This window comes from Calliopsis andreniformis, chromosome 6 (assembly GCF_051401765.1).
Source record: "Calliopsis andreniformis isolate RMS-2024a chromosome 6, iyCalAndr_principal, whole genome shotgun sequence".
Lineage (NCBI taxonomy): Eukaryota > Metazoa > Arthropoda > Insecta > Hymenoptera > Andrenidae > Calliopsis > Calliopsis andreniformis.
In genome coordinates this window covers 22,765,208-22,779,746 of record NC_135067.1, presented here as the reverse complement: position 1 = coordinate 22,779,746, position 14,539 = coordinate 22,765,208, and the positions used below count along the sequence as shown (strand labels likewise).

The 14,539-nt window shown below is 38.1% G+C and overlaps 2 protein-coding genes across 41 annotated transcripts in view; both read right to left on the bottom strand.

The window, feature by feature from the left end:
• Bent (projectin protein bent) overlaps positions 1-14,539 on the bottom strand; it is a 60,357-nt gene that overhangs the window by 35,982 nt on the left and 9,836 nt on the right. For 8 of the 39 annotated variants that reach the window (XR_013002213.1, XM_076381153.1, XM_076381154.1 and 5 more), the window contains 23 exons: positions 13,969-14,013; positions 13,847-13,882; positions 13,721-13,774; positions 13,578-13,634; positions 13,393-13,440; positions 13,210-13,278; positions 8,248-8,298; positions 8,112-8,150; positions 7,961-8,014; positions 7,809-7,865; positions 7,644-7,700; positions 7,492-7,548; positions 7,332-7,388; positions 7,179-7,235; positions 7,025-7,081; positions 6,604-6,648; positions 6,488-6,529; positions 6,182-6,334; positions 5,273-5,455; positions 5,101-5,115; positions 3,852-4,031; positions 2,468-2,512; positions 410-448 (listed from right to left, as the gene is read on the bottom strand). Coding sequence is in view for 38 of the 39 variants with exons in the window: in XM_076381153.1 (XP_076237268.1) it covers positions 410-448; positions 2,468-2,512; positions 3,852-4,031; positions 5,101-5,115; positions 5,273-5,455; positions 6,182-6,334; positions 6,488-6,529; positions 6,604-6,648; positions 7,025-7,081; positions 7,179-7,235; positions 7,332-7,388; positions 7,492-7,548; positions 7,644-7,700; positions 7,809-7,865; positions 7,961-8,014; positions 8,112-8,150; positions 8,248-8,298; positions 13,210-13,278; positions 13,393-13,440; positions 13,578-13,634; positions 13,721-13,774; positions 13,847-13,882; positions 13,969-14,013 (1,497 nt within the window). In the remaining variant the exon portion in view is untranslated. The remainder of the gene's footprint in view (positions 1-409; positions 449-2,467; positions 2,513-3,851; positions 4,032-5,100; positions 5,116-5,272; positions 5,456-6,181; positions 6,335-6,487; positions 6,530-6,603; positions 6,649-7,024; positions 7,082-7,178; positions 7,236-7,331; positions 7,389-7,491; positions 7,549-7,643; positions 7,701-7,808; positions 7,866-7,960; positions 8,015-8,111; positions 8,151-8,247; positions 8,299-13,209; positions 13,279-13,392; positions 13,441-13,577; positions 13,635-13,720; positions 13,775-13,846; positions 13,883-13,968; positions 14,014-14,539) is intronic. The other 31 variants (XM_076381192.1, XM_076381156.1, XM_076381160.1 and 28 more) reach the window with 25 other exon arrangements.
• Positions 8,877-13,184, bottom strand: LOC143181019 (uncharacterized). Of its 2 annotated transcripts, XM_076381196.1 has the most exons (25): positions 12,702-13,184; positions 12,552-12,608; positions 12,412-12,468; positions 12,276-12,332; positions 12,135-12,197; positions 11,995-12,054; positions 11,854-11,913; positions 11,720-11,776; positions 11,585-11,641; positions 11,458-11,514; positions 11,305-11,361; positions 11,172-11,228; positions 11,032-11,097; positions 10,886-10,948; positions 10,709-10,792; positions 10,512-10,625; positions 10,312-10,425; positions 10,125-10,238; positions 9,923-10,042; positions 9,728-9,841; positions 9,531-9,644; positions 9,395-9,448; positions 9,260-9,316; positions 9,091-9,183; positions 8,877-9,014 (listed from the first exon to the last, which is right to left on the bottom strand). In XM_076381196.1, exons 6-25 carry the CDS (start codon positions 12,007-12,009, stop codon positions 8,937-8,939), a joined length of 1,545 nt encoding a protein of 514 aa, XP_076237311.1. In that variant the 5' UTR covers positions 12,010-12,054; positions 12,135-12,197; positions 12,276-12,332; positions 12,412-12,468; positions 12,552-12,608; positions 12,702-13,184; the 3' UTR covers positions 8,877-8,936. The 2 variants fall into 2 exon arrangements, with proteins under 2 accessions (XP_076237311.1, XP_076237310.1); XM_076381195.1 differs by having other exon boundaries at positions 10,709-10,948.

The following is a 14,539-nucleotide window of genomic DNA, read 5'->3' as shown; positions in this document are numbered from 1 at the left end:
ATATCGGCGTTCCACGATGATGGTGTGCAGCATTTTTTTGTGCTCCCTCCGGCTGGGGGTTCGGTTGGTTTTAGTTTGTCACTGTTAAACTGCAATTCGTCATTGCGAAGATTGTTCGAACGAAAAAAAAGTAGATAAAAAGTGCAAAAATGTGTTCCTTAGAAGGATTTGAAATTCTGAGAGAAAACTGTAGGGACCCTCCGCTCGACCAATCTTCGCGTAGCTTTTTCGCGGCAAAAATATTCAAATAATCGTCTGCAGGATGAGAAAAATGAATATACAAAAATATGAAAAGTAGTGGGATGACGCATAGGTCCAAAGAAGGGGTAAGAAACATAAAAAAGAAAGAGTTCGCAGGTGATGGTACTTTGGCAGGTAAGCTTTGTGTTATAGCGAACACAAATCTCACCTTGGCGTCCAACACCTCGCCGGGCCGTAACCTTCCCAACTGCAAAAAATTACAGTCAGATTTGTGAGAAAGCTCTCGTTTGTCTTGAGCCTGTTATCGCGATGGGGGTCTACGATTTGGGGCAGTCAACAAAAACAGCTATAACTACGCAAAATTGATCACGTAACTCTTTGTCTTCTCTGCAGACCTTAGACCTGATTTTTTTGGGGAGATGGAGTTCCAAAAAGTATTTCTATTGAGTAGGAAACGGGATGGTGAAGGGAGAAACAACACAACGTGGAGGAGGACATAGTGAGAGACTGTGATGGAGGAAAGACGATCACAGGGTAGTTTTTGAAATATTCGAGGGTGGCCTTACCGGCTTAGGTAATAATGCGTTTGCTGGCGGTACAGTGTATCTGCAATCGATTTCTATGGTATACGCCAGCTGATGCAAAAGGGATCACTAAATCAGCGGACGTGCGTGAGACTCGCGTTAAGTGAACTTTAGCTCACCACGAGTATAGGTACAAGATAATCGCGGTCTAGAAAGACGCTGCGAAAAAATGTTAACCAAACTCCTCGCGTCTTCGGTGTAACAAAATTTGCATCGCTCATGTCCCCTTCACGGAACAATCTCGATGGTTCTTCGATCCGAGGAAGCAGAGTCTTCAATTGGAACGGGGCTCGAACCACTGAGTCGTTATTTGCGACTCGAAGGGAATCGAGAACGATCGAGATTATACCTTGTTCCATAAATCTTGAGGAATGGTTCGCCAAGAAGACGAAGACGTCGAAGTAAAAGGGAGGAGTGAAGATCCGAGAAAATCGGTCGAGGAATCCGTGACGTGTCTGGGTGGAGAACGAGCACGAGAACGAGCACGAGAATGATATTCGGCCAGAAATAACGAATCGCGAAACGACAACATGTCCATTGGAGCACGCGGTCGCTTTTGATTAATCGACGGCAAAGTATTAAATGTACGGTAGCATAAGTCACAGTCGACCTTTACCGTCCGGCAAATTGATGGTTCCATCCGACCGTTGGCAGAGGGTAACAAGTGTTCGGATCGCATAAAATGTATTCCTAGTAGGAGTAACGAGCACGTACACCGTCCGTCCTGTCTTTCTTTACGGCGTTCACATGCCGTAGATGTTTGTCGCGTTGTCTAGGCATTTGTTAACGCCGATACCTGTCCTTTCGCGACAATGCTTGCCAAAATGTAATCTACGAGTCGCGATCTCTGCCAGAGGGAATTCGAAACCTTGTATACTAATGATTTAAGATCGGTCGAATCTCGCCCAATCCTCTCACCTCCGACACGCCTCGCATTGTTCTCTGATTCCTCTTGTTATCGTTATTATTCGTATTAATATCATTGGTGCTGTTGCTGTAGTTGTTGCTGATGTTGCTGTCAACGTTATGATTATCGATATTAATAGTAAATAGTTTGGTAGACAGTGCGCATAGACTCTCGGTTGCAGCAGATATCCGTGCCAGGTGCAGTGGTGCGTTGGTGCAATAGTGCAGTGGTGCATTCTTTTGCGTCAATAATTATTATACTAGAGAGAGAGAGAAAGAGAGAGAGAGAGAGAGAGAGAGAGAGAGAGAGAGAGAGAGAGAACGCGAACCGAGCTTCTCGATTACAAAAGGTGATCGATTTCGATCACATTGGACTCGGTTTATTGGAATCTCGGTTCACGACGACGATTCCGCGTCCAAGCGGCCGTCGATCAGGCATATGAATCGAAATCGACGCGTTTGGGCGCGGATTGGTCGCGTACGATGGGTCAATTGATAAATAATGATAAACAGTGGTAGCGCTGTGCAGGCATGATTGAACGAAGAGACAGAGAAAAAGAGAGAAAAATGGTGCATAGAGATGGTTGAAAACTGTAACATCGTGCGTGAGAGGTGCAAGGATTCTCTTCGTTCAATGTTCCAGCGAGTGTGTGCCAGAGAAATATAATGTGTAAGTAAAAGTGAAGATGACAAGTGAGAATGAAATAAGTGCATTGGTAGTCGAGTAAGGTTGCAGACGAGGCATTCGCTGTTCCATTTTCAGTCATTTCTCTCACCTTGCGCTCGTCCACCACCTCGCCTGGTCGCAGCTTCCTATTCTCCTATGAACCAAAGCGTCCTTTACCAGTCTGTGCTTCTCTCAAGATCAGTGTATGTGTATGTATGTATGTGTGCACATATATATGAGTGTCGAGTAGAAATTCTTCAGGATGTCGCGGGAAATCTTCAAGATGTCTTCCGCTTTAAATATTTCCTAAATCGCTCGTGAGAGCTTCGAGCTTTTATTCGCTCGAGAATCGTATTGTCTGGATCGACGATCGATCCGTAGCTGTAATGTCTCGCAAGAGAAGAAAGGGTGCGGTGGAGGATATGTTCAGAAGCTGGGCTGCTTGGACGTTTCACGAACAGGAAATGCTAAACTAGCTTTCACGCTTTGCTGACACTAACACCAACGTTCACACCTGGCTGACATTCAGCTCAGGTGTTCACGTCATTGGACATATCTAGGCTCTAAGACTATCACGAATACGGGTTCACTAGATCACTGACATCACTACGAAACTCAAAAGAAAAAAGAACCAACCGTTCTAGGGCTAACCAACAGCAGCCATTGATCTACGTACGTTTTGGTCTAACTTCTTACACGGGCTACTGTTCTGTATGTTTTAGGTCTTGGTCCTCGCTCTCGGGTTTACCCTCGATCTCAATTTTATTGGAAGAAATAGCACGGTGCTGGATAAGAGGTTAACGGTTCAACCGTCGTAATCAAGTTCCACTGGCCAAAATTGAAATTTGAGAGCGTGAGTAACCCGCGAGCGTTTCACTCGAAACATCGGTCGATTTGCTCCATTAAACCGCTAGTTTTCACAGCCAATTCCGACCTCGGGCCAAACCCAATGATGCATGGACCCGGGTCCCTCGAAAATCTCGTCTGTCGTCGTTTATGATGCATTACCGATTTCAGCTTTTGGACACACTCGGTCGCCTCCCGCGAACCCAAAAATTCATAGTGAGTAATTACACGAAAATAGGCCCGAACGCGATTATTTCTGGGCAGCCGTCGGACATCGCGGGCTATTAAGAACATTGCTTGGCAATCTGACAAAGGGACCTCGATTAACAAATTTTACGATAAAATTCGGTCCGCCGATCCGAGACGTTCAACGATCTATCGGCCAGATCGGGTCATTTCGGAGCAAATTGACTTGCTTTTCGAGGTCGAACGGTTGCACCAATATCCATCTCTTTTATTTTCAGAATATTCCTCGTAGATTATCCAGATTATCTCTGAGAGGCATAGAAAAATGATCCGAAACTATGACGACAAATTTGACCGCAGGTGAAGCATCACCTCGATGGATATTGTAGCATCGTAGCAGTCGATTTCCATGAAAGTAGTCGATATACCTCCGAGTCAGAGATAGATAGTTCGTAACATACCTCGTCACTGATGATCAAGCTGGGTCTGCGACCCAATTCTTCGGGTGGTATCAGCGAACCACGTCGACTGCTAGTACCGCTACCAGGCACCAGTGAACCCTTTCTGCTTCCAGCTGGAGTAACGTCTTTGATGACTTCGATTTTCGGGGTCTCGGGTGTTTTGATTTCTGGCACTTTCGGCTGTGTTCACGAGAAGACGAAAGATCAGTATCGTTCGTGGATTTCAATGCGCGAAAGCGATAAGCGGCAACTCAAGCATTTTTCATTGCTCTAGCAGGTCCGATATTACACTTTCATTTCCACTGAGTAATAGATTTATTACGATTTCTTTTATCAGAGATAGGTTTCCATTGAGAAAAAATGTTTGAAAAAAAAAAGGAAAAATAGAAAAATACAAAAAGTGTTTAAAGTAAAAAGCCTGCCAAAGCGCGATAGCGATTGAATTTACCAGGGGTCGATAGCGTTAAGAAGCTGCGCGACACGACGATAACAAGGCGCGATCGCGATCGTACGGTGATTGAGACTAGATCGAGACTGATCCCTCTCGAATCGCTCGGTAAATCGAAAGGAGGAGATATCGGGTCGAGCGCGGGCCGGACGCGGGCCGGACGCAATAACACCGAAAATAGCGATCGACATTTTCTCCATCCTCGTTCCTCCGCATCGAAAAATCGGGGGTTCAAGGGGGGTGATATACGAGCAGCTATTTGCCAAAATAGTTCCCCCTCTAGTGACCGTATCCGGATGCACGCCGGGGGAGGGACATTCATCGGTTGCCAAACCGCGATCTCACTCGAGTCCGATTATTAGCTACGGTGTACGGTTGGTCGTGTCGCGTTAATTGCGGTTACGAGGATTAAACGATGACCACTGAGGGTATTTGTGTCGCGTAGGCAGCCACGATCTTCGACGAGAACGGAAAATATGGCCAGAGGCTTCTTGCCAATCTATCGGAGAGGATTCGTGTCACCGTACCGACGACGACCCTGACAGCCCGCGATGGTAATCTTTGATTCATGCTGCGCGTGAAAAAGTGATGTTGACGACTAGATTGTGATCCCGTCGATTCGAACTTTACTGAGTTTACTCTTCTTACTTTTCTCGAGCTTACGAAATTTTGACGAGCCTCGATCGTACCATTTTTGGACGAGCTATTGCAAAATTCATATAGATTCTTGGATAAAGCAGCAAGCAACGGCTTGGCAAAATTATTTTCGCATTCTCGTATTAATAACGAATGATTACTCACCTTTGAGTCGAATTTCTGCTCGGCCGTGGAAAAAGAAAAGTCATTAGTGATTTTCGTATTAAATATTCGATCAAGGAGAATAATAGTTAATTATTTTAATATCGTCGTCGGTTAAAGTTAATATAAATATTTTTAAGATAGATCGTGGAACATTCGAAAACCCTTTTCTTACCTGAGTAGCTGGCCTATCGAGTTTAGTTTTGTCACGGGGCACATATTCGCTGAACTCGAATTCCTGTGGCTTCTCGAGAACTGGTCTCTCGTAATCTGGAATTTCCGGAAGTTCGTAGCTGTCCTTTTTCTCTTTGGTCACCTTTGCTTTCTTGGCTTCCACCTTCTCAGTCTTCTCAGTTTTCTAGGCGTTACCAAACACCGATCAATTAGTGACTATATTGCGTGCAAATATTTCAATGTTAAAATTTGAAGCTGAAGAACACTGATAGACAGAAGAACATTAACGACAATAGAAGAGCCCAGGTACATTGCAGACAGCTGTAGATCATCATTTTCGTGGAGTGTCATTCACGAAATAGAAAAGATCTGTAGGTGTTACATGTGGTAGCGCTTAAGAACGATCAGTCCCTTTGCTACCTTAGTTATTTTTTCAAAGATTGAACAGAAGAAGGAAGAGACAGTACTTTTAAAGATTTCGGTGAGTTGACGAGAAGAGAGACGAAAGAAGAACGATGAAATATGTTGTTATCGACATTGTTATCGACTACATTGAAAAGAGACACCAATAATAAGCAAAGAAAGGTCCCGAAATAGTGGAGAAGAAAGTACAGTCATAGAATAAAGGAGAGAATAAGTGAAAGAAGAAATGTGTTGCAATTCGGTAAGTGCTAAAAGAAGTGGAAGAAGAGAAAGAAGAAAGAAATAAGAACGAGAATAGTTGAAAGTAGGAAATCGTAAGGCAAAGAGTTTCGTGAATTATTAGGAGAAAAATAATTTGTTCATAGTCGCACAGAAATTACAGTAATCAAAGATCGAAGGTAGGCGATGCCATTTTGTAAATTTTTAATAGAGACGTAGTCGCAGAGAGACAGAGAATAATTATTTTGATTCCCTATCGCGGGGGTACCTTCAGGTTAACCGCATTGCCATTTTCAGCCTGTTGAGGCTTTTTAGGTTCCTTGGAAACTGGTTTAAGTTGGACAGATTGAAAGTTGTCTGCCTTAATTTCGTATTTCGGCGGTTTACGTAGTCTTGATTTCTCCTCTCCCGCTGTCACTGGCTGCGGTTAATATTATTGTTTATTCGAAATGGCATTTAACAAGAGACTAAGATAACTTTTAAGGATAGCACAAGGGATGTAGATGCTCATCGTTCCGACCCAATTACATCTGATATATTTGAAAACGTGATAGAGTTGAGAAAAAGTACTCACCTTAAGCTCAACTTTATTCATAGTCTTCTTTTCCTCTTCAATCTGTAATTTCAATAAATCAGTCATGAGTGAGATGTAAATGAAGTTTATGCGTGAAAGATAATCATTGTAAATACCTTAGTTCCAGGCTTGAGACTGAGCTTCCTGGCTTGTTCCTCTGCCTATAAACAAAAAGGGGAACAAACGATAAAAAGAACGGCTTAGAAATATTAAGAAAGTTAAAATTCATGTGCATAGGACGACGTTGTGATATGCTTTGTTAAGTTCCTTGTTACGATGAGTTTTCTGAAAAGAAAATTGTTACATTCTTTGTTACAGTGATTCAGGATTAATTCTCGCTGAAAAAAATTAGACATAAACCTTTATTTTTCATGATAAATGCTGTCCTTGACAAATAAAACGATGAGATGATGCTAAAGAATTAGATGATACGTGAATGCTTATGAAGATTCATGTTATATTCTGAAGAAAATATTAGAGTTTTATTTGATTTGTGTAAATTTGAGATGCACGAAATAAGAAATTGATTTCGTGTACCTTGGGCGGTTCGGGTTTACCAAGGGTGGTCTTGGGTTTGGGAGCAGGTTCTTCTTTCTAAAAAATGTGATTACGTAACGTATAGTGTATATTCGTCAAAAATGCAGCTAAGAGTTTGTAGGTGTAGGATAAAAAAATGTAATGTATTGTGTACCTTCGTTTCTTCGGGTTTACTAAGTGTGGTTTTGGGTTTGGTAACGGGTTCTTCCTTCTAAAACACGATTGTGTAATGTGTAGTGTTCGTCTATGTAATGTGTATTAAAAAATTGGTACATGTAAAATAAAAAACATGTAATGTGTTGTATACCTTTGTTTCTTCAGGTTTACTAAGTATAGTTTTGGGTTTGGCAGTAGGTTCTTCCTTCTAAAAGGGCGATTACGTAATGTGTAATATTTGTATATGTAGAGTGTATAAAAAAATTGGTGTTCAAAATAAACAATGGAAGAAAGTGTAATGTGTTGTATACCTTTGTTTCTTCAGGTTTACCAAGTGTAGTTTTGGGTTTGGTAATGGGTTCTTCCTTCTAAAAAATGATTGTGTAATGTATAGTGTTCGTCCATGTAAAGTGTACAAGAAAATTTGTACGCGTGTAAAAGGAACATGTAATGTTTCGTATACCTTTGTCTCTTCGGGTTTACCAAGTGTAGTTTTGGGTTTGGTGGAAGGTTGTTCCTTCTAAAAAAGTAATTCGTGATGTGTAGTGTGCGTGCGTGTAAAGTGTACAAAAGAAACTGATACATAGGTAGAGTGATAAATGTGATAAGAGTGTAATGTAATGTGTACCTTTGCTTCTTCAGGTTTGCCAAGGGTGGTTTTGGGTTTGGGAGCGGGTTCCTCTTTCTACAAAATTAATAGTCTCGTGTATCGTATTTGTCTCTAATGTGTTCTGCTATAAAATATAATACATGTTTCAGAAATGTATGAGTTTTGTATACCTTAGGCTCCTCGGGTTTACCGGGAGTAGTCTTTGGCTTAGCGGGTTCCGGTTTCTAAAAATCAATCGTACCATGAAAAATACTCTCTAAGAGTAAAAAATCTTAAGGATCAATGTATAATGTACGTGTATATGTTTGCTGTTTTATGTACCTTAGCTTCCTCTACTTTTGTTTTAGATTTAAGTTCCTCCTGAAATTAGTGTATTGTATAATTATAGTTGCTCTTACACGTTTTAATGTATGACATGTATTTGTTAATTAACACAAATCTGAATACACTCAAGTACCTTCGTTTCCTCTTTTTTGACGGCCTTCGTTTTAGCGGTGACTTCCTGCTTCTAGAAAAATATGAAAGCGATAAGGTGCATTCGCGATTTTCACTAAACTTAATGTTAGTTATAACAAACGGACGACAAAATACGTAACAATTGTTAACACATACTCAATCCTCTCGAGACAGTCAAGACTCTCGATAAAAATTTACTTTAGAATGAGCGAGTGTAATGTGTAGTCGTAAAAACAAATGTTTCGTGTACCTTAGGTTCGACGGAGACGGAATCTTCTTTCGAGTCTAATTTAGGCTCATCGTCCTGGATAATATTCGTATAGATAAATAACAGGTACAATGTATAAAAAATAAAAAATAAAGGAATGCAAAGAATGTGAAAAGTTCGAGAGATGTTACAGTGTATCGTGTTCTTTATTCCGTGTACCTTAGACCGTTCTGTTGATTTTGTTGATGATCTACGTCTTGTTGTAGGTTCATCCTTCTAAAATTGTTTATAAAAAAGTTATAAATATTACGGCTTCTAAACATAATCGAATAATGTTTGGAAAATACTATATATAAAAAAAAGTGAAAAAAATTATACCTTGCCCGCATCGCCAACCTTGCGAGCAGATTTTGGTTTTGTTTGCCCTTTCTAAAATGATTACAATAATTATGTCACTGTAATGTAAAATTGTAATACTATTGTTACATGTACATGTCCGTGTATACCTTGTCTGTTTCGCTTTTTTTACGTGTAGTTTTCAATTTGGGTTTAACCTTTTCCTAAAAAATGTTTTTATATTTAATCGTAGTGTGATTACAATTAATTGTAATATTTTATATTTTATTCTACCTCTACTGTATTAGTCGATTTATTTAAAGGCGTCTCTTCTTTAGATATTGGAGAATCAGGTTTGCCGCTTGAGTCGTTTAATCTCGGTTTTTGAACATCCTAAAATGTGTTTTTTATTTACATAGAAAATGTTTCTTTTGTTATAATTGCAAGTGAATAGTGTCTGTATGTGTACCTTAACATCTTTGTGTTGTGTCTGATCTGGTTTTGTGATAGTTATTTTTTGCGGTACCTAAAATAATTGAATATTCAGTTTCTAAGTAGTATAGGTCAACGTTCTAGTGTCCGTATGAACAAAAAAATATTCTACCTCCTTCCAGATAGGTTTAATCTCTCGTTCTTGTGGCCTATCTGCCCAAATATCCTAAAAATTGTTTTACCAGTTATATTTATTTATTTATTTTAAATTACTTAATGATGTTTTCTTTCGAATATACCAGAAGTACCTCGATTTCATTATTTAACTCTTGCGTATGTGGCTTAGACACTGACTTCGGCATGTCTTCAGTCTTTTTAATGGATTTCATTTCGCGATCTTGTGGCCTATCTGCCCAAATGTCCTAAAAATGATTTATTTAATTATATTTCCTAGACGTACTAAGTTTGCTATAGCATCTTTGTATTTTCAGGATGGTAAAACTACCTCTATTTCATTATTTGGTTTTTGAACTTGCACCTTAGGTACTGACTTCGGTATATCCTCACTCTTCTGAAGTGGATTAATTTCATGTTCCTGTGGCCTATCAGCCCAAATATCCTACAAATTAGTTGTTCATTTACGTCTGTTTGTGTCAATCTCTATTAGAAAATATTCGCAATATTTATATGCTAGAACTACCTTTATTTCATTGTTCGTCTGTTGGACTTTTGGCTTAGGCTTAGATTTAGGCTTTTCTACATTCTCAATCTTTTTACTTGATTTAATTTCATGGTCCTGAGGTCTATCTGCCCAGATATCCTAAAATATGAACATTGAATAATGTTTATCTATCTGTGTCAACCCTCTGTAGATGTTTTATATTTCTATCTGTTAAAGCTACCTCTACTTCATTATCCGGCTCTTGCACTCGTGCTTTTGGGACTGACTTCGGTGCATTTTCAGCTTTTCTAGTAGGCTTAACTTTACGAACTCGAGATTTTTCTTTTTGATCGTCCTAAAATGTTTGACCGATTATAACGATCTATTCATACTACTACAACCTTTACATTTTTTCATTTTATAGCTACCTTAAGTTTATTGGTAGGTTCCAATATCTCTGGTTTAGGTACTAACTTTTGTACATCATCAGATTTTTTAGTAGACTTGATTTCACGATCCTGTGGTTTATCTGCCCAAATATCCTAAAAATTGTTTGCCCGATTACATTTATTTTTTTTTGGACGACGTTCCATTAACAATATGTCAACAGTTGAGACACTAAAACTACCTCTATTTCATTTTCTGATTTTTGCACAGATGGCTTAGATATTGACTTTGGTACATCCTCAGACTTTTTAGTAGATTTGATTTCGCGATCTCGCGGTTTATTTTGTTGAATATCCTAAAAAGTGTTTGTTTAATTACATTTATTTACTCCATTTAATTTGCAACAAAATATCGATGCTTCCGATATGCTGAAACTACCTCTATTTCATTCTTTGGTTTCTGCTCTATTGGTTTAGATACTGCTTTTGGTAGATCCTCGCTTTTTCTAATTAGCTTATTCCCCTGATTTTGATTTTTATATGGTTTTATATCAGTATCTATTCTCTGATCGCGGGATTCATGTTTAACTTCTGGAATCTCCTGAAAATGTAATACCTGCACTTCGCCCTTCCTAATGGGCTTAATCTCGCGATCAGGAGATCTATCTGCCCAAATATCCTATAAATATTTAAAAAAATAAATTCACTTCTCCCTATGCATAAAATTTGAATGTTTAAGTGTAAAATACTTTGAGAGACTACCTCTATTTCATCGTTTACTTTTGGTGTGGATGTTGTAAGTGTTGGTTTCAATGCTTGTGTTGTATCCTAAAATGATGTCATGTTAAAAAAAAAATAATTAGTGTTCTATTGTTTTACTCATGTTTTTTATCGTGTTGTACCTCAGCTTTCTGTGACGGTGTAACTTTATCGCCGTTTGATTTATTAATCGAGGTGCGCTAGAATTAATGTATTATGAGATTTAGTTTATTCTCGACAAATGTGCCGATGTAGTGCAATTGTAACATGTAATACCTCTAATTCATCGTTTGGTTTGCGCGAGTCTAATTTTTGTATTGGTTTTACATCATCCTGAAACGAGATAGTGTGTAGTAAAAACACATTTCTACGCGGTAATTTCAAAAATATATCACGCTATCACGTGTACGTTTTAGTGTTTCATTATACCTCATGTTTTCGAATAGGTTTTATTTCGCGATCCTTCGGCTTGTCCACCCAAATATCCTAAAATATATGTAGTTTTAAGTATTGTGTGTATACGCGATATACACTTCAAACATGACGAATTATCTACCTCTATTTCATCACCAGGTTTGTGTAATTTTTGTTCGAATTTAGGTGCCAACATTTCCTATAATAAAAACAAAAAAAAGAAAATAAAAAATGTTGACAAGACGAATCATCGTAGTACATATTAACAATCGTGTACCTCGCCGTTTCTAATTGATGTAACCTCGGTTTTGATAACCCTTGGTTCAATAGTAGCCTGAAATTGTCACTTATAGTAATGTAAAAAAATTATAATAAAAAAAGTAAGGTACCAGTATATAGTGTGTCGTGTACCTCAACATCTTTGATAGGTTTATGTGTACGTGGTTTAAGGTTCGGGTATGAAGATGTTTCCTAAAACGATATTCTCGTGAATAATGCAAAATATTCGCGAAGAACAAAAAAAAGTTTTAAAAAAATGTACTTCTCCCGTACCTCCTGCCTATCCATCGGTGACTTGGCGCGTTCGGATTTGCGCTTTTGGTGAGAGTTATCCTATAAATTATTTGTCCACGGTTATAAGACATCGAGAACAATTTACAATACCGTAGCCAATTTTAAAATAATAAGTCTACCTTAATATCTGATACTTCGCGAGATTCGTGTGTAATAGATATACGTCTCACACTTGGCGTGTCCTAAAATAGTATGACATTGAGACAAATCTGATACACTATTTTATCGTTTGAAAAAATTAGCGTTTCAATGTTATATACCTCTACTTTTACTACAGTATCGGGTTTATATGTTTTGGGAGTCAATTTTGGCGATTCCTAAAAGAGAAAAGTCGCGTCATTAGAGGTAAACATTCTCGATGGGCATTTATAAACTTATAGTTCGTAAAACGTGTACCTCTCTCCTTCTAATGGATTTTACTTCCGGCTCTCTTGGCACCGATGCCCAAATATCCTACAAGTACAAGTTTATAAACAATCTTTTTTTCTCCGTGATAGTACAAAATCAATTGTTCTTAACTTAGCTAAGTCATTTACCTCGATTTCATCGTCTGATTCAATTGTTGTTTGGCTAACAATTTCTGTAGGCGAAATCTACAATAATATTAGTGATACGTATATGTATTTTAGAATGGATATTTCAATTTGATTTTTAAATTCGATAAAAAATAACTGCGAATGGTCTACCTTAGTTTCAGTTACAGACTTTCGTTTAAACACGTGATATCTCGTGTACGGCTCATCCTGCAAGAATGTCTCGGGTCTTACCCTCCCACGTGAGTAATGTAAGTGTGTCGTGGTATGTGAATGTAGTGCATCGTGTAATCTGGGGGTCTCTCTACCAGTCTAAGATATTTAACAAAAAAATAAAACAAAAAATGTGGAATTTCTTTTTCCAAGATTTGTTTTTCAATTCCTATGTATTCTACTATCGTTTTCCTTTCGACTCTCCGTCTAATCTTATGTGCGACTTGTCCAATGAAATGTTAAAACACTGAATTACTATCCTTCTTACGTCAATTTTAAGAAGGTTCAACACTACACACAATATGTACTTACTTTTTTCGTACGTAACAGTGTTTTAGCACGTACAAGTTAGAAACAAGAATTATATGAAAAAATAATCTACTCTACGAGGACTACACAAGAAAATCAAAACAACAATATCAATTTCTCTCCAAATGTGTTTTCCTACCTTTTCAGCTGTCACCTTCTTCTCGACGATGGAAGACCGCCGACTCTCCGTCTTCACTTCTTCTTCAGTCTGTTTAACACAAATATGATCTATCAGTGAAAGATTATTTAACCTGTTTATTTTTGTTTTGTGTACTGTACGGGTCTCATTCAATCTGTGTTTTGTCGGCAAGTGTTCGTGTACCTTTTGTATAGAAAAGCGTCGCGGTGATGTGATGCCGTCTTCGCTTATCTACGTATACAAATAAAAAAATTCGTTAAATAGTTGGATATCTATGAAGCAGTTAGCTCTTTTCGTGGTGATTGCGGATTTTTTTCGTGTTTGTTTGTTTGTTTGTTAAACAGAAATGAATGTAAATAGAATCATACCTTTTCCTCGGTGGACACCAGAGAGCTTCTTCGGCTTTCCGTTCGTAGTTCCTCCACCTATAAATATATCAAAAAATATATGTGTCAATTATTTTCCTAGAAAATCGTAAAAGTGCAAGTGGTTTATAAGATGCAAAACTTACTCTACTGATAGACTGCTTCCGAGATACCGTTTTTTCTGCTTTCAGCGTCGCTTCCTAAAGTAAAATATGTATTTGTAACATCTGCTAGGTTTAGATCTTTCAATAAATCATATTATTCACACTTACCTCTTTCTTTTCTTCTTCCTTCTTTACGACTTTCTTCTATAAAAAGGAATTTTATTTATTAGAATTACAAAATATTCGTTTCTACGTTTCCATTTGTAACTACCTTGAATAAAAATAATTACCTTTTCTGCTTCCTTTTTCTCTTCGACCTTCTCCTCAGGTTTTTTCTACAGAGGGGTAAAAAGTAACAAGTTCATAATAGTGTTCACATTTCCACTTAATTTTCTACAATCTACAACAAGCAGCACAAAATACGTTGCCACATTCTCACCTTTATCAATTTTCTCTTCTCTATATTATTTACAATGACCTCTTTCTTCTACGTGATGTGAAAAAGTAAGCATTAATAAGTTCGTGATCGATTTCCTAAGCTTTACAAAAATCAGCTTCAAGTAAATCATGCTTATACACAAAATATATAACATACCAAACGTAACATGCAGGAAATTTCAGACACAGGGAAAGTAAAAGTTTCAATAGCCCAGCTTCTAAAAATTATTTGCTGAAAGCAGCTGTTTTGAAAATTTAGATACTGTGTAGTGTAGGAATTATGCGACAGTGTATATTTCAAGTTTAGTTTAGCTGAAAATCAAAGAAGTTCAGAGTTGCAGAAAAGCGTACTGACGCAAATCAAAGTACAATATAACAGTCGCTAAAATGCATTCATTAGTAAGAACTGGCGCATTAATAAAG

Excerpts from the sequence above, each read along its gene's own strand:
- LOC143181019 (XM_076381195.1), bottom strand. Across the intron at positions 10,426-10,511 it reads AATCAGAAAATGAAATAGAG|GATATTTGGGCAGATAAACC; the intron begins GTAGTTTTAGTG and ends AACAATTTTTAG. Across the intron at positions 9,449-9,530 it reads AGTTAAATAATGAAATCGAG|GATATTTGGGCAGATAGGCC; the intron begins GTACTTCTGGTA and ends AACAATTTTTAG.